General features: G+C 35.7%; 3 protein-coding genes across 6 annotated transcripts; 2 read left to right on the forward strand and 1 right to left on the reverse strand.

Annotated features, from left to right (window-relative positions):
* Nucleotides 1-177: 177 nt before the first annotated feature.
* Nucleotides 178-4,513, forward strand: LOC107428071 (coatomer subunit beta-1). The gene is made up of 5 exons (XM_016038531.4): nt 178-339; nt 447-2,540; nt 2,669-3,181; nt 3,422-3,507; nt 3,897-4,513. The coding sequence occupies exons 2-5, from the start codon at nt 477-479 to the stop codon at nt 4,099-4,101; spliced, it is 2,868 nt and encodes a 955-aa protein (XP_015894017.3). The 5' UTR covers nt 178-339; nt 447-476; the 3' UTR covers nt 4,102-4,513.
* Nucleotides 4,514-5,385: 872 nt separating this feature from the next.
* Nucleotides 5,386-7,933, forward strand: LOC107428068 (exocyst complex component EXO70A1). The gene has a single exon (XM_016038527.4). It carries the CDS (start codon nt 5,611-5,613, stop codon nt 7,696-7,698), a length of 2,088 nt encoding a protein of 695 aa, XP_015894013.3. The 5' UTR covers nt 5,386-5,610; the 3' UTR covers nt 7,699-7,933.
* A 957-nt stretch (nt 7,934-8,890) lies between these two features.
* LOC107428072 (uncharacterized) lies at nt 8,891-21,061 on the reverse strand. 4 transcript variants are annotated; one of them, XM_060813554.1, is made up of 33 exons: nt 20,741-21,057; nt 19,533-19,594; nt 19,162-19,254; nt 18,667-18,838; nt 18,305-18,420; nt 17,302-17,388; nt 17,088-17,204; nt 16,929-16,992; nt 16,677-16,813; nt 16,434-16,481; nt 16,278-16,346; nt 15,140-15,215; nt 14,724-14,854; nt 14,163-14,222; nt 13,976-14,045; nt 13,780-13,844; nt 13,640-13,701; nt 13,354-13,477; nt 13,219-13,276; nt 12,878-12,990; nt 12,296-12,373; nt 12,108-12,197; nt 11,924-12,019; nt 11,723-11,829; nt 11,391-11,580; nt 11,082-11,196; nt 10,491-10,603; nt 10,320-10,397; nt 9,891-9,953; nt 9,679-9,810; nt 9,522-9,578; nt 9,352-9,432; nt 8,891-9,217 (listed from the first exon to the last, which is right to left on the reverse strand). In XM_060813554.1, the coding sequence occupies exons 1-33, from the start codon at nt 20,889-20,891 to the stop codon at nt 9,167-9,169; spliced, it is 3,126 nt and encodes a 1,041-aa protein (XP_060669537.1). In that variant the 5' UTR covers nt 20,892-21,057; the 3' UTR covers nt 8,891-9,166. The 4 variants fall into 4 exon arrangements, 3 of the variants coding, with proteins under 3 accessions (XP_060669537.1, XP_015894019.3, XP_015894018.3); XM_016038533.4 differs by having other exon boundaries at nt 12,108-12,167; nt 20,741-21,056; XM_016038532.4 differs by having other exon boundaries at nt 12,108-12,170; nt 20,741-21,056.
* Nucleotides 21,062-21,309: the final 248 nt, after the last annotated feature.

Consider the following 21,309-nt stretch of genomic DNA (forward strand, 5'->3'; position numbering starts at 1 on the left):
CCGTTTTGTTTTGGTTTTGGGATTGGAAACTACAAACAAGAAGCTAAGCCCAATAGGGAAATTGTGGCTAGGCTATAGGGCCAAACTGGGCCTATATTGATTTGACCCAACAATTCTTTTGAGTCTTAATGGACCCATTTTCTCAAAAGATAAAAATGGTCCCATACATACATTACTGAGCCAAATCCGACCCGTTTCAGCTCACTCCCAAAACGCCAAGATCTTCATCTTCTTTCTTCACTATTTTCGTAACCAAAGAAAAGAACGAAACGCAGATCGAAAATTCCAGAGCTCCTCGGCTCCCAAACAACCGAATATTCACACTAACATCTTTACAAGGTAAGATCCATAAAATATTATTCGTAGTCTTCCCGAAAAATATCATTCAAGTCCTTACGAGTCTCGGATCTGATATTTCAAAAAAAAAAAAAAAATTCTTTCTGCAGATCCGGCACGCCATTTTCGGATCTCCGAGAATGGAGAGGACTGAGAAGTCATGCACTCTACTGGTCCACTTCGACAAGGGCACGCCGGCACTGGCGAATGAGATCAAAGAAGCTCTCGAAGGAAACGACATCGAAGTGAAGATCGAAGCCCTAAAGAAAGCCATAATGCTTTTGCTCAACAACGAGACGATTCCGCAGCTCTTCATAACCATCATTCGCTATGTGCTTCCTTCTGAGGACCACACGATCCAGAAGCTCCTTTTGCTTTACCTGGAGATCATCGAGAAGACAGATTCCAAAGGCAAAGTATTGCCAGAGATGATTTTGATCTGTCAGAACCTGCGCAATAATCTTCAGCACCCAAACGAGTTCATTCGCGGTGTCACTCTTCGATTCCTTTGCCGTCTTAACGAGACAGAGATTGTTGAGCCTTTGTTGCCTTCGATCCTTACTAACCTGGAGCACCGCCATCCATTTGTTCGACGAAATGCCGTGCTGGCGGTCATGTCGGTTTACCGGCTCCCGCAGGGTGAGCAATTGCTGGACAATGCGCCGGAGATCGTTGAGAAGTTCTTGTCCACCGAGCAGGATCCTTCTAGTAAGAGAAATGCTTTCCTTATGCTTTTTACTTGTGCCCAAGATCGGGCTGTTAATTACCTATTTACCCACATTGATCGAATTAATGACTGGGGTGAGCAGCTTCAGATGGTTGTGTTAGAATTGATTAGGAAAGTTTGTAGAGCTAATAAGGGTGAAAAGGGTAAGTACATTAAGATTATTATATCGTTGCTGAATGCCCCTTCCACTGCTGTTGTTTATGAATGTGCTGGCACTCTTGTTTCGCTTTCGTCGGCTCCGACGGCTATTAGGGCCGCAGCCAATACTTATTGCCAGCTTCTGCTTTCACAGAGTGATAATAATGTGAAGCTCATTGTGCTCGATAGGCTCAATGAGCTTAGGGCTTTACATAGGGAGATTATGATTGAAATGGTAATGGATGTGCTTAGAGCTCTTTCGAGCCCCAACCCTGATATTAGGAGGAAGACTCTTGATATTGTGCTTGATTTGATAACACCTAGGAATGTTGATGAAGTTGTTCTTACCTTGAAGAAAGAGGTAGTGAAGACTCAGGGTTCTGAGCATGAGAAGAATGGAGAGTATAGACAAATGCTGGTGCAGGCAATACATACTTGTGCAATTAAGTTTCCTGAAGTGGCTAGCACCGTGGTGCATCTTTTGATGGATTTCTTGGGTGACACTAATGTGGCTTCGGCTATTGATGTGGTTGTTTTTGTACGTGAGATTATTGAAACCAACCCCAAGTTGCGTGTTTCGATAATAACCAGGCTGTTGGATACTTTCTATCAGATCCGTGCCTCGAGGGTGTGTTCATGTGCTCTTTGGATTATTGGTGAGTATTGCCTCTCACTTTCGGAAGTTGAGAGTGGAATTGCAACCATTAAGCAGTGTCTTGGAGACCTCCCATTTTTCACAGCTACTGAGGAAGGGGAGGGACAAGAGTCTTCAAAGACCTCCAATCCTGTAACTGTAAGCTCCACCACTGTATCTTCTAGGAGGCCTGTGGTTCTTGCAGATGGGACGTATGCCACCCAGAGTGCTGCATTGGAAACTGCCATGTCTCCACCTACATTTGTTCAAGGATCCTTGGCTTCTATAGGAAACTTGCGATCGTTGATTCTCTCAGGAGACTTTTTTCTTGGGGCAGTTGTAGCTTGCACATTGACAAAGCTTGTCTTGAGATTGGAAGAGGTTCAGCCATCTAAAGTTGAAGTCAACAAGGCAACAACACAAGCTCTGTTGATTATGGTCTCTATGCTGCAACTTGGTCAATCTTCAGCTATTCCACATCCCATTGATAATGATTCTCATGACAGAATTGTACTTTGCATCAGATTGCTTTGTAATACAGGTGATGAGGTGAGGAAGATATGGCTACAGTCCTGTAGAGAGAGCTTTGTGAAAATGCTTGCAGATAAGCAGCTTCGGGAAACAGAGGAGAAAAAAGCTGAGGCCCAGATATCTAATGCACAACCAGATGATCTTATTGATTTCTACCATTTGAAGAGCAGGAAGGTAATTTGATGGCTTGAATTTTTTTTTTTGGTTCTTCTCCATATCATTGTTCCTTTCCCTTCTTTCATGCACTCATGCTTAGATATTTTAGTTATTATATATATACTGATATACGTGCATATTGTCAGGGTATGAGCCAGCTTGAGTTGGAAGATGAGGTGCAAGATGATCTCAAACGTGCTACTGGAGAGTTCACAAAGGATGGAGATGATGCTTTTAAATTGAATCGTGTTCTTCAGCTCACAGGATTTAGTGATCCTGTTTATGCCGAAGCATATGTTACAGTTCATCATTACGACATTGTACTTGATGTTACTGTCATCAATCGTACCAAAGAGACCCTCCAGAATTTGTGCTTGGAGTTGGCCACAATGGGTGATCTGAAACTTGTAGAACGTCCACAAAATTATACACTAGCTCCAGAATCAAGCAAACAGATCAAGGCAAATATTAAGGTATCTTCAACTGAAACGGGGGTGATCTTTGGTAATATTGTATATGAGGCATCTTCAAATGTGCTGGACAGAACAGTAATTGTCCTAAATGACATTCATATTGATATAATGGATTACATCTCTCCTGCTTCATGTGCTGATGTGGCATTCAGAACAATGTGGGCAGAATTTGAGTGGGAGAATAAGGTATGCCACCTTTTTTAAAACTATCCTGTTTGTTCAATAGCACACTTTGCTAGAAATAACTTATGTAGATTGTTTGGGTGGAGGTCGATGCATTATGGTTTACTTTGTTATCATTTTGGTCCTTAGTTTTCAAATTTTATTTTATTTTTATTTTAATCATTCCATTCTGATAATAGTATAACAGTCTATGCTTTTTCCTGTTGGATTCTCATGCATGTTGATGTATGATTCTTAATCCAGGTTGCTGTAAATACTATTATTCAAGATGAGAAGGAATTCCTGAACCACATTATGAAGTCAACTAACATGAAGTGCCTGACACCAACGTATGTTCTACTGCTCTGTTATCAGCTTTTTATATTTCCCATGGTGTATCAGTACTATGAAGTGATAAATGTTTTCTTGTTTTTCTTTTCGTCCCCTGGTATGATGCATGCATACTTCAAGAGATTGGATCAAGAAGTCCCATGTAAAACTATTTAGGCATATGATATTTAGGCTACTAATATAACAATGCTGAAATTCATAGCTATGGATTTACCCTGGCATTGTTTACTTTGGCTTGTTATCATGGAGCATGCAGATTCTTTTGGAAACCTAAATAATTTTCAATATGTGTTCGCTTGAGATTGACTTTTGATTTTGATAACGGACTAATCTTCATTTTTGGTGTTTTATTTTTTGTCCCATCCTTTGCTAATTTCTTGGCAATTAGATCGGCACTGGAAGGGGACTGTGGGTTCCTTGCTGCTAACTTGTATGCCAAGAGCATTTTTGGGGAAGATGCTTTGGTGAATCTAAGTGTTGAGAAACAAGCAGATGGTAAACTGAGTGGATACATTAGGATTAGAAGTAAAACTCAAGGTATTGCGCTCAGCCTTGGAGACAAGATCACACTGAAACAGAAGGGTGGTGCTTGAGAGAGAGAGAGAGAGAGGATCATATACTTAAATTTTGCAGCTTCTGTTCCTGATTCAAACCCTGTCAGCAATACGCCAGCGTCATCATGATCATCCACATCTGTCTTCAACACACTTTGTTATTATTGTTATATTTTGTTTCATGGAGACTCAATTTTGTTTTTAGATATATATATATTTTTTAATTTTATTATTACTTTCGGTGTTACAATTGAGAGATACGAAATAGTGTTATCCATCAGTTGAAACGACAATTTGTTGATCCGGCTTTATCTGGCTGTCATATTATTTGATAGTATATTTGTAGTTAATCTATGAACAATTCTTGTAATTTTACTTTCGGGTTACTTTTTCTTTGTTTTGAGTATTTTTGCTATCAATAAAAAGTCTTTGCTTGTAGAGTATCGGTAAATTCGATTTTTGTTTTTCCTTGTATATGCCTTCACCACCTCTAGTTCTGCCTGAGAAAGTGGGGTAAGTATAAGAGTTTGCAACGTTTGGTATTCCATGCTAATCTGATACATTGGAGTACCTTTTAAGTTTCGGGAGATACAGGTTTATCTAGTGTACACCAGGACAATAGCAAAAAGAGGTTTGGCACTAAAAGAGAAAAAATAAAATAAATAATACAACAATTGAAGTATAAAATTCATATCGACTGGAAAATTCATGTGGAGTAAAAAGTAACCGAAAGCAAATTAAAATTGATTATTTATTTATGTATCATTTTTTTTTACAGTTTTTGTTTTTAAAATCAGAAAATACTTTTTTTTTTGTTTTTTTGTTTTTAATCATGGTCAAATAAGAAAAATACAAAAAATAAGGAGGAAAAAAAGAAATTCAATAAAGAGGTATAAAACGAAAGTAGTGCGAAGAGGATACTTAGAATACATGTGGAGGTATACTTGACCAAAGCCTACGATAACGTGGCAACTCTAACAGCCCAAAAATCTTGCTTTGCAGTAAGCTTTTTGGTTATGATGAATAATTCTTGTACAACAAGACACTTTTCTCTGGAATATAATCATCCCCATGAAAGAATTTCAACCATCCTGATTCAATCAATCATATAATGAGGTACCCCATGATCAACAATTAATAATGTGGGCCCCCCATTTTTTGAGTTGCAAAGGAATCTAATTGCAGTGCCTTAAACGAATCCTTATGGCTGGTTGTTGCTTACACACTAAATGGACTGTATTAGTTCAGAAACTTGAAAATTTATTAATCTTAGAGATTTAGACGCCAAAAATGGTTTATCTGGCTGCATTTATATATTTAAGGTACAAATTCAAGAACATTCATTGCTTGTTGGTTGAAGTTCATAACATGTTTGTTTTGATAGCGAGGTTTGGTTTGAATATGGTTGTCTTCTCTTTACTGGTTTTGGTTGCGTTTGGTGAAGAAAGCAAATGAGTGGTGTAAAAGAAAACCCAAGTGAAACTTTTTATTTTATTTTATTTTTCCTGCTGAAACCCTCTTTCACTTTCTGCACTATATAAACCTCAAATGATTATTGAATACACTGCTGGGCCTTTTTTGATAGAATCTTCCTTTTTCTTTTTCGCAATGTCTGAAGTGGAAAGCATTGACAATATTGAAGCTGCTAGGCAATTCTTGAGGGTTAGCTTGGAGAAAACTAAAGAACTTTCTACAAAACTAGATGGAACAGGATCAAAATTGGAAGAGATCAACCAAAGATTACCATCTTTGGAAGCTTCTATTAAATCCATTCCTAAGAATGAAAGTTTATATCTTTCACTCAGGGATCAAATTGATTGTGCAATTGGTCCGGTTGCTGCGGTTATGAAAGTCCATGGCACTGCTCGTGAGCTTGAGAGTTTTCTCCTGTCTAATCCTCATTCTGATCTCTCTACTTACCTCTTGACAATAAGAAGACTCGAAGAAGCATTGAGATTACTTGCCAGCACTTGCGGACTAGCAATTCAGTGGTTGGAGGGTATTCTTGAATTTCTAGAAAGCAATGCGGTTTCGAATGATCAGTGCCTCTTGAATGTGAAGAAGTCTTTGAGCATCATAAAGGAGTTACGTGCACTTGAGGGACGTGCCCGTGTTGATGGAGGGATTCTCAATGCTGCATTTGACAGGCTTGAAACTGAATTCAGCAGGCTGTTAACAGAGAACGCTGCCCTGCTTTCTATATCATCTTCATCATCGTTCAGTCACGAAGAAGCCTGCAATAATCTGTCTGCATTACAGGCTTCAGTAATTCAAAAGCTGCGAAAGATAGCTGAGAGGTTAAATGCCAATGATCGAGTTGAAAATTGTATACCTTTATACATTAAAGTACGGGTTTCAAATGCTAGAAGGAGCTTGCAATCTCTGGACTTGGAGTATCTTGATATGGACTTTTCAGAAGTAGATGATATTCGGAGCATTCAGGATCACATTGAACAATGGGGCAAGCATTTGGAGTTGGCTGTGAAACATCTTTTTGAGCTTGAATACAAACTCTGCAACAGTGTCTTCGAGAAGATTGGATCAGATACTAAGATGGATTGCTTTGCAAGGATTGCTATAGAGTCTGGAATTATTTCATTCCTTCAATTTGGAAAGAATGTTACCAACATAAAAAAAGATCCATTCAAGCTCCTGAAGCTGTTAGACATTTTCAAAGTTCTAAACAATCTGAGGTCAGATTTCAACAGGATTTTCGGCTGGGAAGCTTGCTCTGAGATTCAAACACTGACAAGGGATCTTATCGAGAAAGTTGTTGATAGCATATGTGAGATTTTCTGGGAGCTCCCCATTCAAGTTGAAGCACAAAGGCGATGTTCTTCTCCTCAGGATGGTGGTGTTCCAAAGCTTGTAAGCTTTGTAACAGATTACTGCAATCAACTTCTTGGAGATGAATACAAGCCAATATTGATCCAGGTTTTGGTGATTTATCAAAGCTGGAAAAAGGAGAATTATGAAGAGGGTATTCTTCTAAACCAGTTCCATAACATAATGAAGGAAATTGGGCTAAACTTGGATGCATGGTCGAAAACCTATTTGGATATCTCTCTTTCCTACCTTTTCATGATGAACAACCATTGCCACTTCTACAATCTAAAAGGCACAAAGCTTGGAGATTTAATGGGAGATTCTTGGTTAGGAGCACATGAACAATACAAAGACTATTATGCAGCTCTCTACTTGAAGGAAAGCTGGGGAAATCTTCTTCCAATTCTAAGCCAAAAGTGTTTGGTTCCAATTTCAGTCACTGGAGAAACTAATCAGGATCTTGATAAAAAGAGGCTACAAGCATTCAATGAGGCTTTTGATGAAAGATATGAGAAGCATTCCAAGTGGGTCATTTCTGATGAAAGCTTAAGACAGAAAGTGTGCCAGATTTTAGTGCAGACTATTGTTCCTGTTTATCAAAGGTATATGAAGAATTATGGGGTTTTGGTTGAAAAAGATTGCAATGCAAGTAGGTATGTGAAACACACTGCAAAGGGTTTGGAGATTATGCTAAGCTCTCTGTTTCAGCCAACGTTGAGGAAGATTTGCAGCACTAAACAAGCTCAATTATATGGCAAAATCAGAAATGTTGTGACCAATCAGTTCCGCTTAACTCTTACTGCTATTTGACTTGCCTTAATGTATAATGCCATCTTTCTCTTCTTCCTTGAAAAATATGAAGAAATTGGAAGTTTGTCAAATATTGCTTTGATCTTGAATTTGTACCATATATAGTTTTTTTTTTTTTTTTAAATATATATATATATATATATATATGTTATTCCAACGGAAAAAGAAAAAGAAAAAAATGTAGGATCAAGAAATATTACTTGACAATTACTGATCATATTAGTATGTCTATTGCATTAGGTTGATGTATATATGTATTGAGAGTTTGATATATATTGTGGAGTACATTTCCTAAGAGACTTAAATATGAATTCCAGCTCCATAAAAACTGAAAATGACGAAGAAAAAAAGACCTAGTTTTTGGAACTTGTGGCACAATTTTCATGCTTGGTGCTTAGAACAAAGGATATTTTATGGGAGTGATAAAAATCATATCTTTAATTTCCTTTCCATTACTTATAAGGAAAGTTTAGATTAAAACAAAAGAAAAATGAATTGCTCTCATTTATTTATTTATTTATTTATTTTTGCAGATAACGAGAATAAATCTGATAAACTACCGAAGACCAGCATATATCAGTAAAAAAACCATCCTACTAAACTTTTTTATTTTTATTTTTTTACTTCAATATAATTTGAACACGCCACTTCTTGTAGGTGGATTCTAATTGCATTTTGTTCCACCAAAGGAATTCCTTTATTGATGAATCCCATAAAGGAATTGTAATTAGTATATTTTTTGCAGACGTACAGGTATGGATGCAGTATAAAATAATCCTTAAAACAACGAAGCCCACATTTTTAATGCACATTAATCTCATCTTACCAACCACTTTCATAAGCCAGTGTACCGAGTATTGACCTAGACCTTCTAACGATCTTTAACACCAAAAGTGTCATTGTGATCATTATCTTTTTTCTTTCGTATTATAATTTTTTTTTTCTTTCCTTTTTCATCGTTAATGAGTCAAACGCAGTACAACCTCATAATACCTAAACTGTTAACATACAGCAAACATCGTGTCAATTTATAATAACAGATTATAGCTGGTTGGCGGACCCATAAATATAGCCGTTGGGAGAGAGTACCAGATTCAAACCTAACAGCAGCTGATGCATACTCTATGATCATTTCCAACAGCACATCCAGCAAGGAAAACTTTATGCGGCTTGAACCTCAGTGGTCTCAATGGAAAATAAAAAATAAAATTGCCTACAGGTTCCTATATTTGTATTTAATGGCTCAACGAAAAATTAATAAATACGAATTGAAAATGTACACGAAGCTCCAATTCAATGAGAGCTTCTCCAAGGAAAAATCAAAACTGATTTGCCTCTCTTACTATTTGCATATAACATTTCTAAACCAAAAACATATAACATAATACACAAAATATACATTTTTTTTTTTTTTTTAAATGGAGTAACACCCAACAAAACACACTTCCTTAAGCCACTGGACAATTCCTTAGCGATTAAGCACCATTTGAATAGCACTCCTCTGATTCTTAGTCAGGTTCTGCATTTTCCACATACAAATGAGATATTCTATTTTTACAGCAGTCATGATCCGTAAAAGAATCTTACAAAAGCAAAATGAAATTTCGTTTCGTAACATGTTTCTCAGCAGATCTGGATGAGATTGAAGTGTACCTGACAGAGATGGTCGAATAGTTGTCTATCACTCTGAGAAAAGTTTACAAAGAAATCCGCAAGATAGTTTGCAAGATTAATCTGTAGAAGCAATATAGCAAAATAATGTAAGATTGACCATGCCTATATATATTATGGATACACATATAAACTTAGGGTCTATTAGTAACCTGGTTTAGGGGATCAGCTACACATAGTATGTCATCTTCATAACCATCCTCTTGATCCTTTCAAAACAATAGAAAAGGCTTATGAGTAATCCCATTAAAATGATAGAGACAATATAAGAGTCTATAACTTTTCAACATGCAGGAAACAGGAACAAACCTCACTAAAAACTTTAGCCATTGCTTCGAGATGTTCATGTGTGGGTCTGCTAAATGACGTTAAACCAGCTGAATACAGCAAATCTTTATCAGTGTCTGCATCCTCCGCCTCAATTTCTTCCCAGTCACCATCCTGCAACATGAATTGGTTCAATGATTTAAAGTTATTATCAATATGACTGAAACAGGATGCAAAGCAAAAACAATAAATACCTCCTCATCAGCCAAAACCTGTTCTTGGATTTCAACCAATGCATCTGCCAGCAAAGAGAGTATCTGCCAGACCCAGAGAAAAGATACCACGTTTCTTTAGAATTCTAATAACAGAAAAAGTCAGTTCCTTTAAGAGTTAACCTATAATCTATCCAAAGGAGTCTATTTTGGAGCAGGGGAGAGTGGTAACTGCTAATGGTATGAAGATAAGAAAAAAAGTTCATTTGGGAAATAGTTAAAATTAAAGGAGATTACATATCTTATTTTAGTGATCGACATTGGGTGAGTAATGGATGGGATATTGGACATTTTACCTTTCAATAAAGTTAACAAAAGTTGCCGTATAGTCCAATTCAAATTAAAACTATCAATTTGACATCTAATAAACTTTTTTTTTCCTGGTCAACAGCATATAATATCTTGAAGTACCTTCGCAGGAAGTGGGACAATTGTCCACTGGTCCTGTGCTAATTTAGCTTTAGAGCGAGTGGTTATCCCTGAAGCAGACTTTACATGAAAAAAAATAATACTAATAAATAAATAAATAAGTTTTTGAATCAATCAGCAGACCCACAACAGTTTTTAAAGTAATAGGAGAACCTTAATTAGATGTCCCTGTACATTAATCTTTACTAACACAGCATGTCTCGTGGCTAGCATCAACGCCAACGCACTGGTAGTGACTTTAATTTGGTATGCACCTTGAATCTCCCCTGCGCTCAATTAACACGAGAAAAGATTGTGAACCCAAATCTCAGTTTTGCATGGCCCCTACTAATCGTTTGGCCATCTCAACCAATATGGTTTTAGATTTAAGAGAGACTTTGCAATGTTACATAAAATAAAATGACAACAAACTGATCATACATAAGATGGCATGTTTATGCGTTCACCGGCACATGCATGTGAAGTGGGACTTCCAATGGAAAATTTGCATACTGAACAACTCTAAGGTACTTTGCTTCTGTTTTCAGTCCTTAAAACAGAGCTTCTGTGTTTTCAGAATTGTAGAGAAATTACTAGTCCTACAGACTAATACTACTAAACTAAGCCCAACCTGGCCTAGACTTTCCCAATGCACAAGTACAAAATGAACAAAAAATACTACTCAAGCAATGAATCCATGATTGATCTCAATATTACAAATCATGTAAATTAAAGTATCCTTCAAGAAAGAGCATGAACAATTACCTTGCTGCTTAGTCCATTCTGACATCAGATAAGTGAAGGAATTATTATGGTGTTCAGCTGGGACCATCATCATTAAATCAATAAATTGTTCAACATTCGGAGAACTCAAGTGGATCTGCATTTCAGAAGAAGACAATATTAAAAACTCGGTATATGAAAGAAAATGAAGTAAGTCAAACTCAAACAGACAAGCTACGAGTAAATCAGGAACTGCAAGAAACGAGTCTGTCATCAAATGTATATTATAAGATCTTAAATAGGAAACTAAAGGAATTCGTTGAGATGAAATTGACACATTTTACAACATACCAGTCGGGCAAATATTAGTATCAAGGAGCTTTTTAACCCTGCTATTTGAGCAGATTGCATGCGCCTAACAAGAGCAGCAACCAGATCTCGGATATGTGGCATCATTTGTGATTGCAAATGTAATATAAGCTGCAAAATGTAGCTCCCAACAAATAGGGATCCAGAGCTTTCTAAATCAGGATCTAGAAGCCTGCATTGAGTTTCCTAATGGTCAGCACTTAGAAACTGGGATGCATAAAAATTCTACAACATATAAAGAAAATCATTAAGAAAATTGTCCAAATTTTCATGTATCCTTTCTCTTTCTAGAAATTATAGACCGCCACTCTTACCTGGAGGCTACATCAAGTAAACATTTCATTGTAAATCCAGCATCACCCCAAGCAAGCAGATCTTGTCTTCCCCCAGATATAAAAGCAGCTAAACATTCAGTTGCATTCTGGTCAAAGTCAAAAAAGCACAGGAGTTTCTATTATGTACACATTATTGGCATATATAAAGTGAGGAAATGCTAGCTTTGCAAAGAAAATTACCTGCATTTCACTATGATCCTCACTTTGAAGGATTATTCTTACAACAGCATCAAAACAAACATCATAAATAGCTTTCACGACATCAGAAGGAGCATTCTGCATGGCAAACTGTAATTAGCAAAATAGACATGCCACCACAACAACTTTTGATGACCAAACTTATAACTACCAAAACATATCTTGCCTTCAGTAACATAGTTATGAGGTCCAATGATCCAGCAACTAATCCATCAGGCTGCTGTTGCTGCTGAGAGTTACAATTAACACGCATCAGCTACAAAAACATTAATCCACTGAACTATTGCACATACAAAATCCCTTTTTCCATATAAGAAGAATGCAATCTCTTATAGTGCTCTAAATAAGCCATACTTTATTTAAAATTGGCCAAATATATGGTAGGATTCGAGAAACCAGCGGATGAAGACAACCAGGAGCCTTTTTGAGTGTCTGAATGAAATTTCAAAAAGTGAAAAAACAAATGGTCAGTATCACAGAACTATAAGATCACAAAAAACAGAAATATCCAATAGTACATGAATTGTGCAACATGCTATGCCCATCCTATTCCATCCATGATTCCTTCAACCAAACACACACTAAGTATGAATATTGATCATTAGAATGGTCTCACACACTATGTAGAAATTCAATAACCACAAAAAAGAATTGGCATAGAGAGAGAAGTCAATGGAACATATAAAACATGTGTAAACAGATATAACTAGAATTAAGTTTTCTGACATCAAAGATACCTCCTAATATTTTTTACTTTTGGGTTGAAAGGTTTTTTCTAATTTTCGTTTTGTTTTTTGTTCAAGATTTAGTCTTCATTATCTTGAAATGTTGTACTTTTCTTTAAAATTGAAAGAAAAGGGGAAACAAAAAAGAAGGAAGAATTAATCAGTTGTTTCCACAAATACAGCATATATCAAGAACACTTCACCATTTTACCTCCAAAACCTCAATTGCATCAATACTGATAAAAGGATCTGAAACATGTGACACCCACATATTAAGGATTATAGGAGAGATAATCGGCTCTATTGATGCTGCTATTTCTTGACCTGTAATTAGCAGAAAACAAAACATGGTAATGGGTAACTGGAAAAAGTGAAAAGATACTTTACCAAATTACAAAAAAAATGAAAAATTAAAAAAAAATTTAAAAGTTAAAGAAAAAAAGAAAAAAACCCACCCAACAACAACAAAAGAACCAAAAATGGACTCCTGCTGTTCATTATTGAATAAGGAAAATCAATTCAGACTTAAATAATAAACTATATTTGACTCACCAGCCTTAATAGATGCTTGTAGAGTTTCAAGTACCAGATGCAAGGTCTCGTCTGATGCCTACAATGCAGAATTATAGGAACTGCTCAGTTTTGACACAACTATAACTCTTAAGATAAACAGTAGCTGCAGATTACCTGACTAAGAAGATCTGTGAGCGATGAGAACAAACTCATCATTTGAGGTTGAATAATTCCTCTATCTGCTTCAGGCAGGAGCTGTGAGAGTGCCCTGCAGGCACCTACTTTTACAGGTGGTGGCCTACAAAGAACAATGTGACCAAAACATTAATTCCATTCTTGATTAGAAATACACCTTTTTGTATATGGATAAATAAATTTAACATAAGTGCAGTGTTAAGAGTGTATAGAGAGAGAGAGAGAGAGAGAGAGAGAGAGAGAGAGAGAGAGAGAGAGCATTTACACATCCATGCCAATTGCATTGACAGCAGCACAAAGAAAATGCTCAAGTGTATCATGGCCAATCTGAGAACCAATAGAATTGGTATAAGATTTTCTACATGAAATGAATCAAAGAAAGGAAAGGAAATATATAGCAGTTACCAAAGAGGAGAACTTAGCAACTGATATAAAAATCCGAGCATAAAGGAAGGGATATTCATGCACCCCTGCATAGCAATATCAGCAAGGAGTTCAGTTACGAAAAATTGTATTGAATTTTTCTTTTTTTCTTTTTTTAACCCTATTTCCGATTTCCTTCATGGAAAGGGGAAGCAATGGCTTAAAATGATTGACCCACCTAACCCAGTGTCTTCAGTGATTATTTGCTCAAGAAAGTTTCTCAAGCCAACTCTTATCAGTCCCGAATCCTGGACAGAAAAGTTAATATCAAACAAAAACAAGCAGAAAGAAGTAAAAAATACCCGTGAAGAAAATGCACAAACTATAAGCTCTAAAAATGAAATGTAACATAAAAAAATGTAAACCTCAGCTTCAAGTAGTTGTTCTGACAGAGAAGACAAAGCAAATAGAGCAGCCTCCCTTAGCTGCCAAAAGTAAGCCATACACAAAAAATAAAAAAAATTAGTTGAACACCAGCATCTTTCAATCAACTTTCTCCATCTCTATCCAAACCCTTTCTTTTTCCATAGCACAATCTAATAGTTTCCAATGTAAACGGCCATAAGCTTTTTCATAGAATAATTAAGGGATACAAAATGAAAATTGTTGAACACCAACATCTCTCAATCAACTTTCTCCATCTTTATCCAAACTCTTTCTTTTTCCATAGCACAATTTAATAGTTTCCAATCTACATGGTCATAAGCTTTTTCATAGAATTATTAATGAGAGATATAACATGCAACGAAAAGAAGAAAAGAGGGAGGGAGAGAGAGAGAGAGAGAGAGAGATGGCACATATTCCAAATGGTTTACTCTAAGAGAGAATAGAAGCTAGATATTTTTAAAGACAGTAACATGTCCTTTCCCATTCCACCTCTGTGAAAGATCATTTCTTTACTTAAGAAAATAATATTCTCCACTTACTCTCCACCATGTTGCAGAACCAGCAGCCTTTTCTCTTTGGGACTCACAATACCATTCTTTAGCAGCATCAACGATAGCATTGATTCCTTCTGTACCACCAACACTCACCACTTCTTCCAACAAAAGTGCACCTATGAGAGAAATTTTATGTTAGGATCAGCACTACTATAGCTTATCTTGTCTGAAAGAATAAACCATCATTGCTTCACATTATCTCTACCCATTTAACAAGCTTTTCACATAGGTTTTTTTTCCAAGGAAATCAAAGACTTCTATTTGAAATTTCAGAATTTGTAGATATTGCCTTAAATTTAATAAAATTTTAAAATCATGGTCAATATTTCAGTCCATAAGTTTATAGTTGCAAAAATTACTCCTGGAATTATTAAGTAGGAAGTAAATTACTTAGAACTTACCAGAAACACGGCAGCTGTAAGAAACATCATCCTCATCAGCAACAAATTGGTTGGCATCCATTGACCAAGTATGAATCTAGAGAACAATGATAAGTGAGAAACAAAACAATAGAAGAAACCTTTCATTGACATGCAGTAAAACAACAGAAAATATTCAAATTAATTTTCAGGTCAAATATTAAAAAAAATCCCCACCACAGAATATATGCATTGTAGTTTACGGGCACTCAGAAGAAAACCCCAGCCATGCTCTGAAGCCAAAGTAAAAAATTTATCCACAAAACCCAGTTCCAGTAGCAGTACCAACTCATGTAGGAAATCTTAATTTATTTATTAAATTCACAGTTAGACTAGGTAACTGCTATAGTGAGTTTCAAAAACAAGAAACAAAGAACACTACGAACGTATGAGGTAAAACTCAAGCCACATAGCTAAACTTATAGAACTAAAACAGAGAATATGTAAATTTTACGAGGAACACCTTCAGTAGTTTACTATGGGTGAAGGGGGGGAAGCAGCAATGCACCATGCCAAAGACACATTAAACCTGAGCAACTAATCCTAATTGACGATTGACATACTGGAATACCTGATGCAATCATAAATGATAATACTACATGACATAAGACTTCAGAGATTGATTTACATTGATTTCATTAAGTTCAGAAAATATATAGTAAAACAATACATATATAGCAGGGACTCAACAGGTTTACAAATTAATCAGGTGGGTTAGGTGCTTCGGTTTAGTAACTGGAAACACAAGTAGTAGGTCTGGAATGCAATTCCCAAATAAGACCCAAAGAGAATAATAGGTAGAGAGGACAAGCTACATGGAAGGTGGGTAGCTGTAGCAGCATTGTTTAACGAAAATGATCTAAGCAACAAGAAAATGTAAATCATTACATAAAACAAGAAGATAAGAGCAGATGAGGGTGTGTTCAGATGATTCACAGAAAAGCATTTAAGGCCATAAGGCTTCTCTGGTTGGTAGTAAAACAACTAGAGTCTTCAAGAATATTAAGAATTTAAGATCTGAATTTGAACAAACATAGTTAACTGATACAGTGTTACTAAGCCATTACATATGTAACATGAGCAAAACAAGGAAAAAGAGGAAAAAAGAAGACAAAATTACCTGTTGGTTTGTTATCTGCAGAAAAGCAATAGTATAGTAGACCAACTCTTTAATATTGCTCATTACAATCTACATGAAGAACTTCAGTACGATAATAACAAAAAAGGATGAAGAAAGAAATACAAAGAAATGAATTGGTAATATTTTGATCCACACCTTTACTAATTTTATGCTACCAACCATCGTCAACAGAAACTCAAATAACTGCACATGTAAATACATATATAAGAAATCAAACAATTATGTAGCTAAAAACAAACATGCAAAAAGAAATACAAAGGAAAATGAAACGAAATGAAATATGATCAACAGCAGTAGAATTTCAGTGTCCAAATCCCACTCAAGCACCAAAAGGCAAAGAAATTTATAATAATATAAATATCCCAAAGGAATAACTACCTGGATGACAAATGAGTCAAGGCTTTTCTCCCCACCGTCAGAGTCATATCTTCCTTCATCAGGATCTTCTGTACCTTCCATAGATGACCGCACACCTAGAGATGTTACAAAAGTTTGCCACAACGGTCCCACAACAACTGCAACAAACAGGGGTTGTTAAGGAAAGAAAATTTGAGTCACTAAGAGGAAACTGGCAAATAAGTGCAACACAGGACTCATCTGTAGAGTGACAAGAAGCAATAAAAAAATTACTAATAAAATCGTCTTCTGTAAGGCTAGGGAAATTCTGAACAAATTGATTCAAGCACTTCAGAACCTGTGAGAGAGAGAGAGAGAGAGAGTTAAATGCCTATTCCAAAAAACAAAGAGTATACATATCAAGACAGATTTTGGTCAAACCACCATACTGACCTCCATTCTGAGGCTCCAATCATCAGGATCTTCAGATTGCACAGGATGGCTCAGGATAACAGAGAACTGGTCCATCCATGGTTTAAGCATAGGTTTTAACAATGCAGTTGTTTCTGTCTGAACATAGACATTTTAATCTGTCAATTCTTAATAGAATAAGTTCAATCAAAAAGCACAAAATCCACGGGAAATAAAAAAGGCGACAAGGAAATACCCTGTATACACCACTCATTACCCCCAGCATGGAGATGCAAGAATATACAATCGAAAGAGCTTTTGTCCGTAGGTATTTGTCATATACCTACATAAAATCCTACAATAGAATGAGTACGCAGCATGAAAGGTTTCTTCCTTCTCTCACAAAAAACCAATAATACAAAGAAGAATTTGATATAAAATAAGAGAAACATTTGAGATGATCAGAAATGAACGCATGAACATTAATAACTCTGCTTAACCATATATAAATTTAGGAACTTGTTGGGAAAATAATAAATTTCAAGAGCATGAAAGATCAGACAAATGCTTATTTCTTTAAATACATTTAGACCTTACTGTGTGCAAGAAACCAGAATACAAGAGAGAGGACTCAACACATTCAAAGACGAAAAGTTTGTTGAATGCACAAGCACCATATCTAGGAACGGTTGGCCTCATAATGATTTCCCCTACTAAAAAATCTTCCACGACAGCAAGCAAATAACTAAAAATTTCCATAGCAAAACCCATCATACTACAAGCAAACAACACAACAAGCACCACAGGCTTGTAGAACCAGATCATGTAATAATCTTTTTGACCATCTAACAAAATGAGTACAGTGTTGATCGTTCATAATAAGTTAATCTTACTCAATGATGACTAGAACACATGAACTAATTATCAAAGCAAGGGGGCTACTAACAAAAATCATTATTCAAAATCAACGACCTTTGAACTGCCCACATATCGAACACTAAGAGTCTTGGACAACCTGGACCCTATACTACTAAGGAGGCTTGACTCTCTATCACTTGCTCTATGTTTTAATTAATAAGCAGTAATGTAAATGCTCAAACACTTCCATATCATAATATACAGGAACAAAGTACACACTCATAGAAGTTTACTTTCATAATTAAATGGCTCCACCTTTTCAAGAAGCAAAAACCGAAAATTCATTGCAGAAATATTGCTTGAAAAGTTCAATTTACAGAAAAGATCAAATTAAAACAAACCTGAGGAGATGAAACAATTGTAAGCATGGATGGGACTAAGATGGGTACTAATGTTGGCACAACTTTATCATCCAAGTCACCAGAAAGAAGAGCCAAACACCTTAATGCTCCGTGCACTACAAAATTTGCAAAGGTATGGTAAATATTTCAGGGATAAACTCATAAGTAAGAAACAGGCACAAGAAAATCGTTTTTAACATTAACACTCAAGCAAGTAAAAATTACTGATAGCCACATTTACAACAGCAGCTCCATAGAAGAACATTATAAAGTGGCAAAATTCAACAGATACCTGTAAGAGTTCACACATTCAAAGTAAAAAAGGACAAAGGCGGAATAGAGTACGGATAAAAATGACTTACCACCATTCATATTAGTTTGATTATTAATCAACTTCAGGAGGTATGGCAGCAAGTCAGGCCAATCATCTGGCCAGTCATAAACTGCAATGGATGCAACGGCCATGCTAACTGCTGTACACATTTTTCTATGAGGATCATCCAGTGACAATAGAAGAAGTCTGCGTATAACTGTCTGATGATATAACCATGACCAAGTTAGACATGAAGAACAGAAAATCTATTATAGACAAGCTATACAAGCTATCTATTGACTTTTGATGCTGATCTTAACTGTAATTAAAGATCTACAGCATATATCACTGGCTCTTACGACAACAACATGAATCTTACTTTTGGCAAGTTGCATTTACCACAAAAAGTTAATGATAAAGTAATATATATGACAATAAACACTCAACAGAACCTTATAATTTCTGGAATGTGCAAGCAGTAGACAAATATCCAAATCAACACACAACATAAAAGGCATTGGGCAATTTCAATTGTTATATATACCTTTTCATCGCTGGAAACAACTGGATGTTCAAACAACTCCTCACCCTCCTGCCAGTGTTTTTTAATAAACTGCTTAAGAAGGACAGCAGCTAGGTAAAAGTACGTTAAGTCTAACAAGATAGGACAGAAACAAAATAGAATAAAATAAAATTATCAACTGATACATGCCACAAGTGAGTATTTCCATCTGCAGTCACTATCAACGCAAGCAATTATTCTTCCTTGTTAGATAAAAGAAGACAAATACTAGTAGTTGCACACTATCAAAAATCAACCAGCAGTCATGCTGTGCTTACTTCTTCAACTAAAGAATGAAGGAAACAAGGAAAAGGTCATGATGTTCATGAGCATACAATGTCACAAAAGGATATCTGGCGCAATCCTAAAGGAAGCTCCCTGTTTGCAGCGAATTTGGATAATGCACTTCCAAAACCTTTATACCAAAAAACAAAAAACAATCTCATTTTTTCTTGTATTTCAATGATCCATAAAAAGATTGGGATTTAGATAGTAAAGGCAAGCACAATACCAAGGAAAAGAAAAGCAAAAGGAAGGCACTAAACATGGGGCACATAATAAGTGTATGGGACAGAAGAAAAGCCAAGTAACTAAGAAAAAGAAAAGGGAAGGAAAAACATATAACTATATATTTAAAGTTTTAATTGCACAAACAACCACAAATGACAGTCAAGAGCGATATCATGTAGTCTGTAAGATAAGCACTGTAAATGTTAAGTAATTGGATTAACTGGTTCTCACGTTTTGATTTAGCAAATAAATATAACAATTTCTACAAGTACGGGACTTCTTTCCATACATCACACAAGTACCGGGTCGTACAAAGCTTTAAAAAATGACCAAAATCCAAAAAAATCAAATTTCCACGAAAATTTTACGGGAACGAGCTACTATCATTTCTTCATTATAGATTGAGATCTTCTTCAAACTTAATGCACCAATAGATGGAATAGCAGCAAATAGCATCTTTCTAGCCGTGGAAGTCAATCTCATTTAGAAAGCTCTCAAGACTTATTTTTAATACAAGTAAAAAAACGTTGGTCCTAGTGAATCATTACAAGCAAATTGGAAATGAAATATCAATGAAAAAGAGAAAGATATTCCAACAATGAAACATCAGTATAATAAAGCGATATTTTATATTGAACCCAACAGTAAAATAAAAGTTCAAAAAAGAAAGAACTTTATTTCAATAAAGTGAACAATTTCTATAGGTACCGAACTTTTTACATAGATTGCAGAAGTACTGGTATCCAAAAGCCTCTACCAATGGCACCAAAAAAATAAATTAAAAAAAAATCAATATTTTCATGTAATTTCATTTCCTTCATCTGCTCGTAAGAGCAATTTTTAATACCAAGTAGAAATGTGAGTTCCAATAAATAGTTACAAGAAAAATCGCAAATGAAGCAGCAAAAAAGAGACAAAAATACTACATTTTTCACAAAAATCGAACAGTAACATAGAAAGTAAAAGATTGAGAAAGAAAGGAGGAGACTTTAAGGTTGGAAAAAAGGAAAAACAAAAAAAAAAAAAAAAGAAAGAAAGAAAGAAAGAAAACCTGGTTGAAGAGAGGCCTGATTAAGCGAAGCTTCAGCGAAAGAGCGAACGTCGTGGCTAGGGTCGAGGGTAGAAGACAAGCAATTAAGCAGCCATTGCTGGTCCTGATCAACACCACCACCACCACCACCACAACCATTAACATTCGCCATCGCCGCCAGCTACGATCAGTGGCCTCTGTTTGTGTCTCTGTGGCTTTTTGCTTTTTCTTTTTTCCCGCTTTCCAGAGAATCGAACAGAAAATCCGAAATTGGGTCAGCTGGGGCTTTATAGGGGCGAGAGACCATTGAGGGCAGTGGCAAAATATTAAATATTAAATATATTTTTTTTTTCCTTTTTTTGAACGTTTTTGTTGCTGCCATAATATAGGGTTTGCTAAAATATTTTTTTTTTCTTTTTAAGTCAAAAATTAATATTGCGAAAATACAAAAACACCCCTTTGTCTGTTCTTTCTACTGTAATTTTAATTTCGTGTTTTTTTAATATAATTATAAATAATAGATTCAATAATAACGGTCAAATGGTTTTAATAAAGAAAAAATAAAAATAAAAATAAAAAAGGGGTCAAAT

Source organism: Ziziphus jujuba, chromosome 12, assembly GCF_031755915.1.
Source record: "Ziziphus jujuba cultivar Dongzao chromosome 12, ASM3175591v1".
In the NCBI taxonomy this organism is placed as follows: Eukaryota; Viridiplantae; Streptophyta; class Magnoliopsida; order Rosales; family Rhamnaceae; genus Ziziphus; species Ziziphus jujuba.

What these genes read in the sequence shown, in the direction of transcription:
- LOC107428071 (XM_016038531.4), top strand. Translation starts at nt 477, where the DNA reads ATGGAGAGGACTGAGAAGTCATGCACTCTACTGGTCCACTTCGACAAG. An exon ending in ACCATTTGAAGAGCAGGAAG is followed by an intron (nt 2,541 to 2,668) that starts GTAATTTGATGG and finishes GCATATTGTCAG; the next exon opens with GGTATGAGCCAGCTTGAGTT. An exon ending in ATGAAGTGCCTGACACCAAC is followed by an intron (nt 3,508 to 3,896) that starts GTATGTTCTACT and finishes CTTGGCAATTAG; the next exon opens with ATCGGCACTGGAAGGGGACT.
- LOC107428068 (XM_016038527.4), top strand. Translation starts at nt 5,611, where the DNA reads ATGATTATTGAATACACTGCTGGGCCTTTTTTGATAGAATCTTCCTTT.
- LOC107428072 (XM_060813554.1), bottom strand. Translation starts at nt 20,891, where the DNA reads ATGGCGAATGTTAATGGTTGTGGTGGTGGTGGTGGTGGTGTTGATCAG. An exon ending in TTCCTTTAGGATTGCGCCAG is followed by an intron (nt 19,255 to 19,532) that starts ATATCCTTTTGT and finishes ACGTACTTTTAC; the next exon opens with CTAGCTGCTGTCCTTCTTAA. An exon ending in GTTCTGCAACATGGTGGAGA is followed by an intron (nt 14,223 to 14,723) that starts GTAAGTGGAGAA and finishes TACTTTTGGCAG; the next exon opens with CTAAGGGAGGCTGCTCTATT.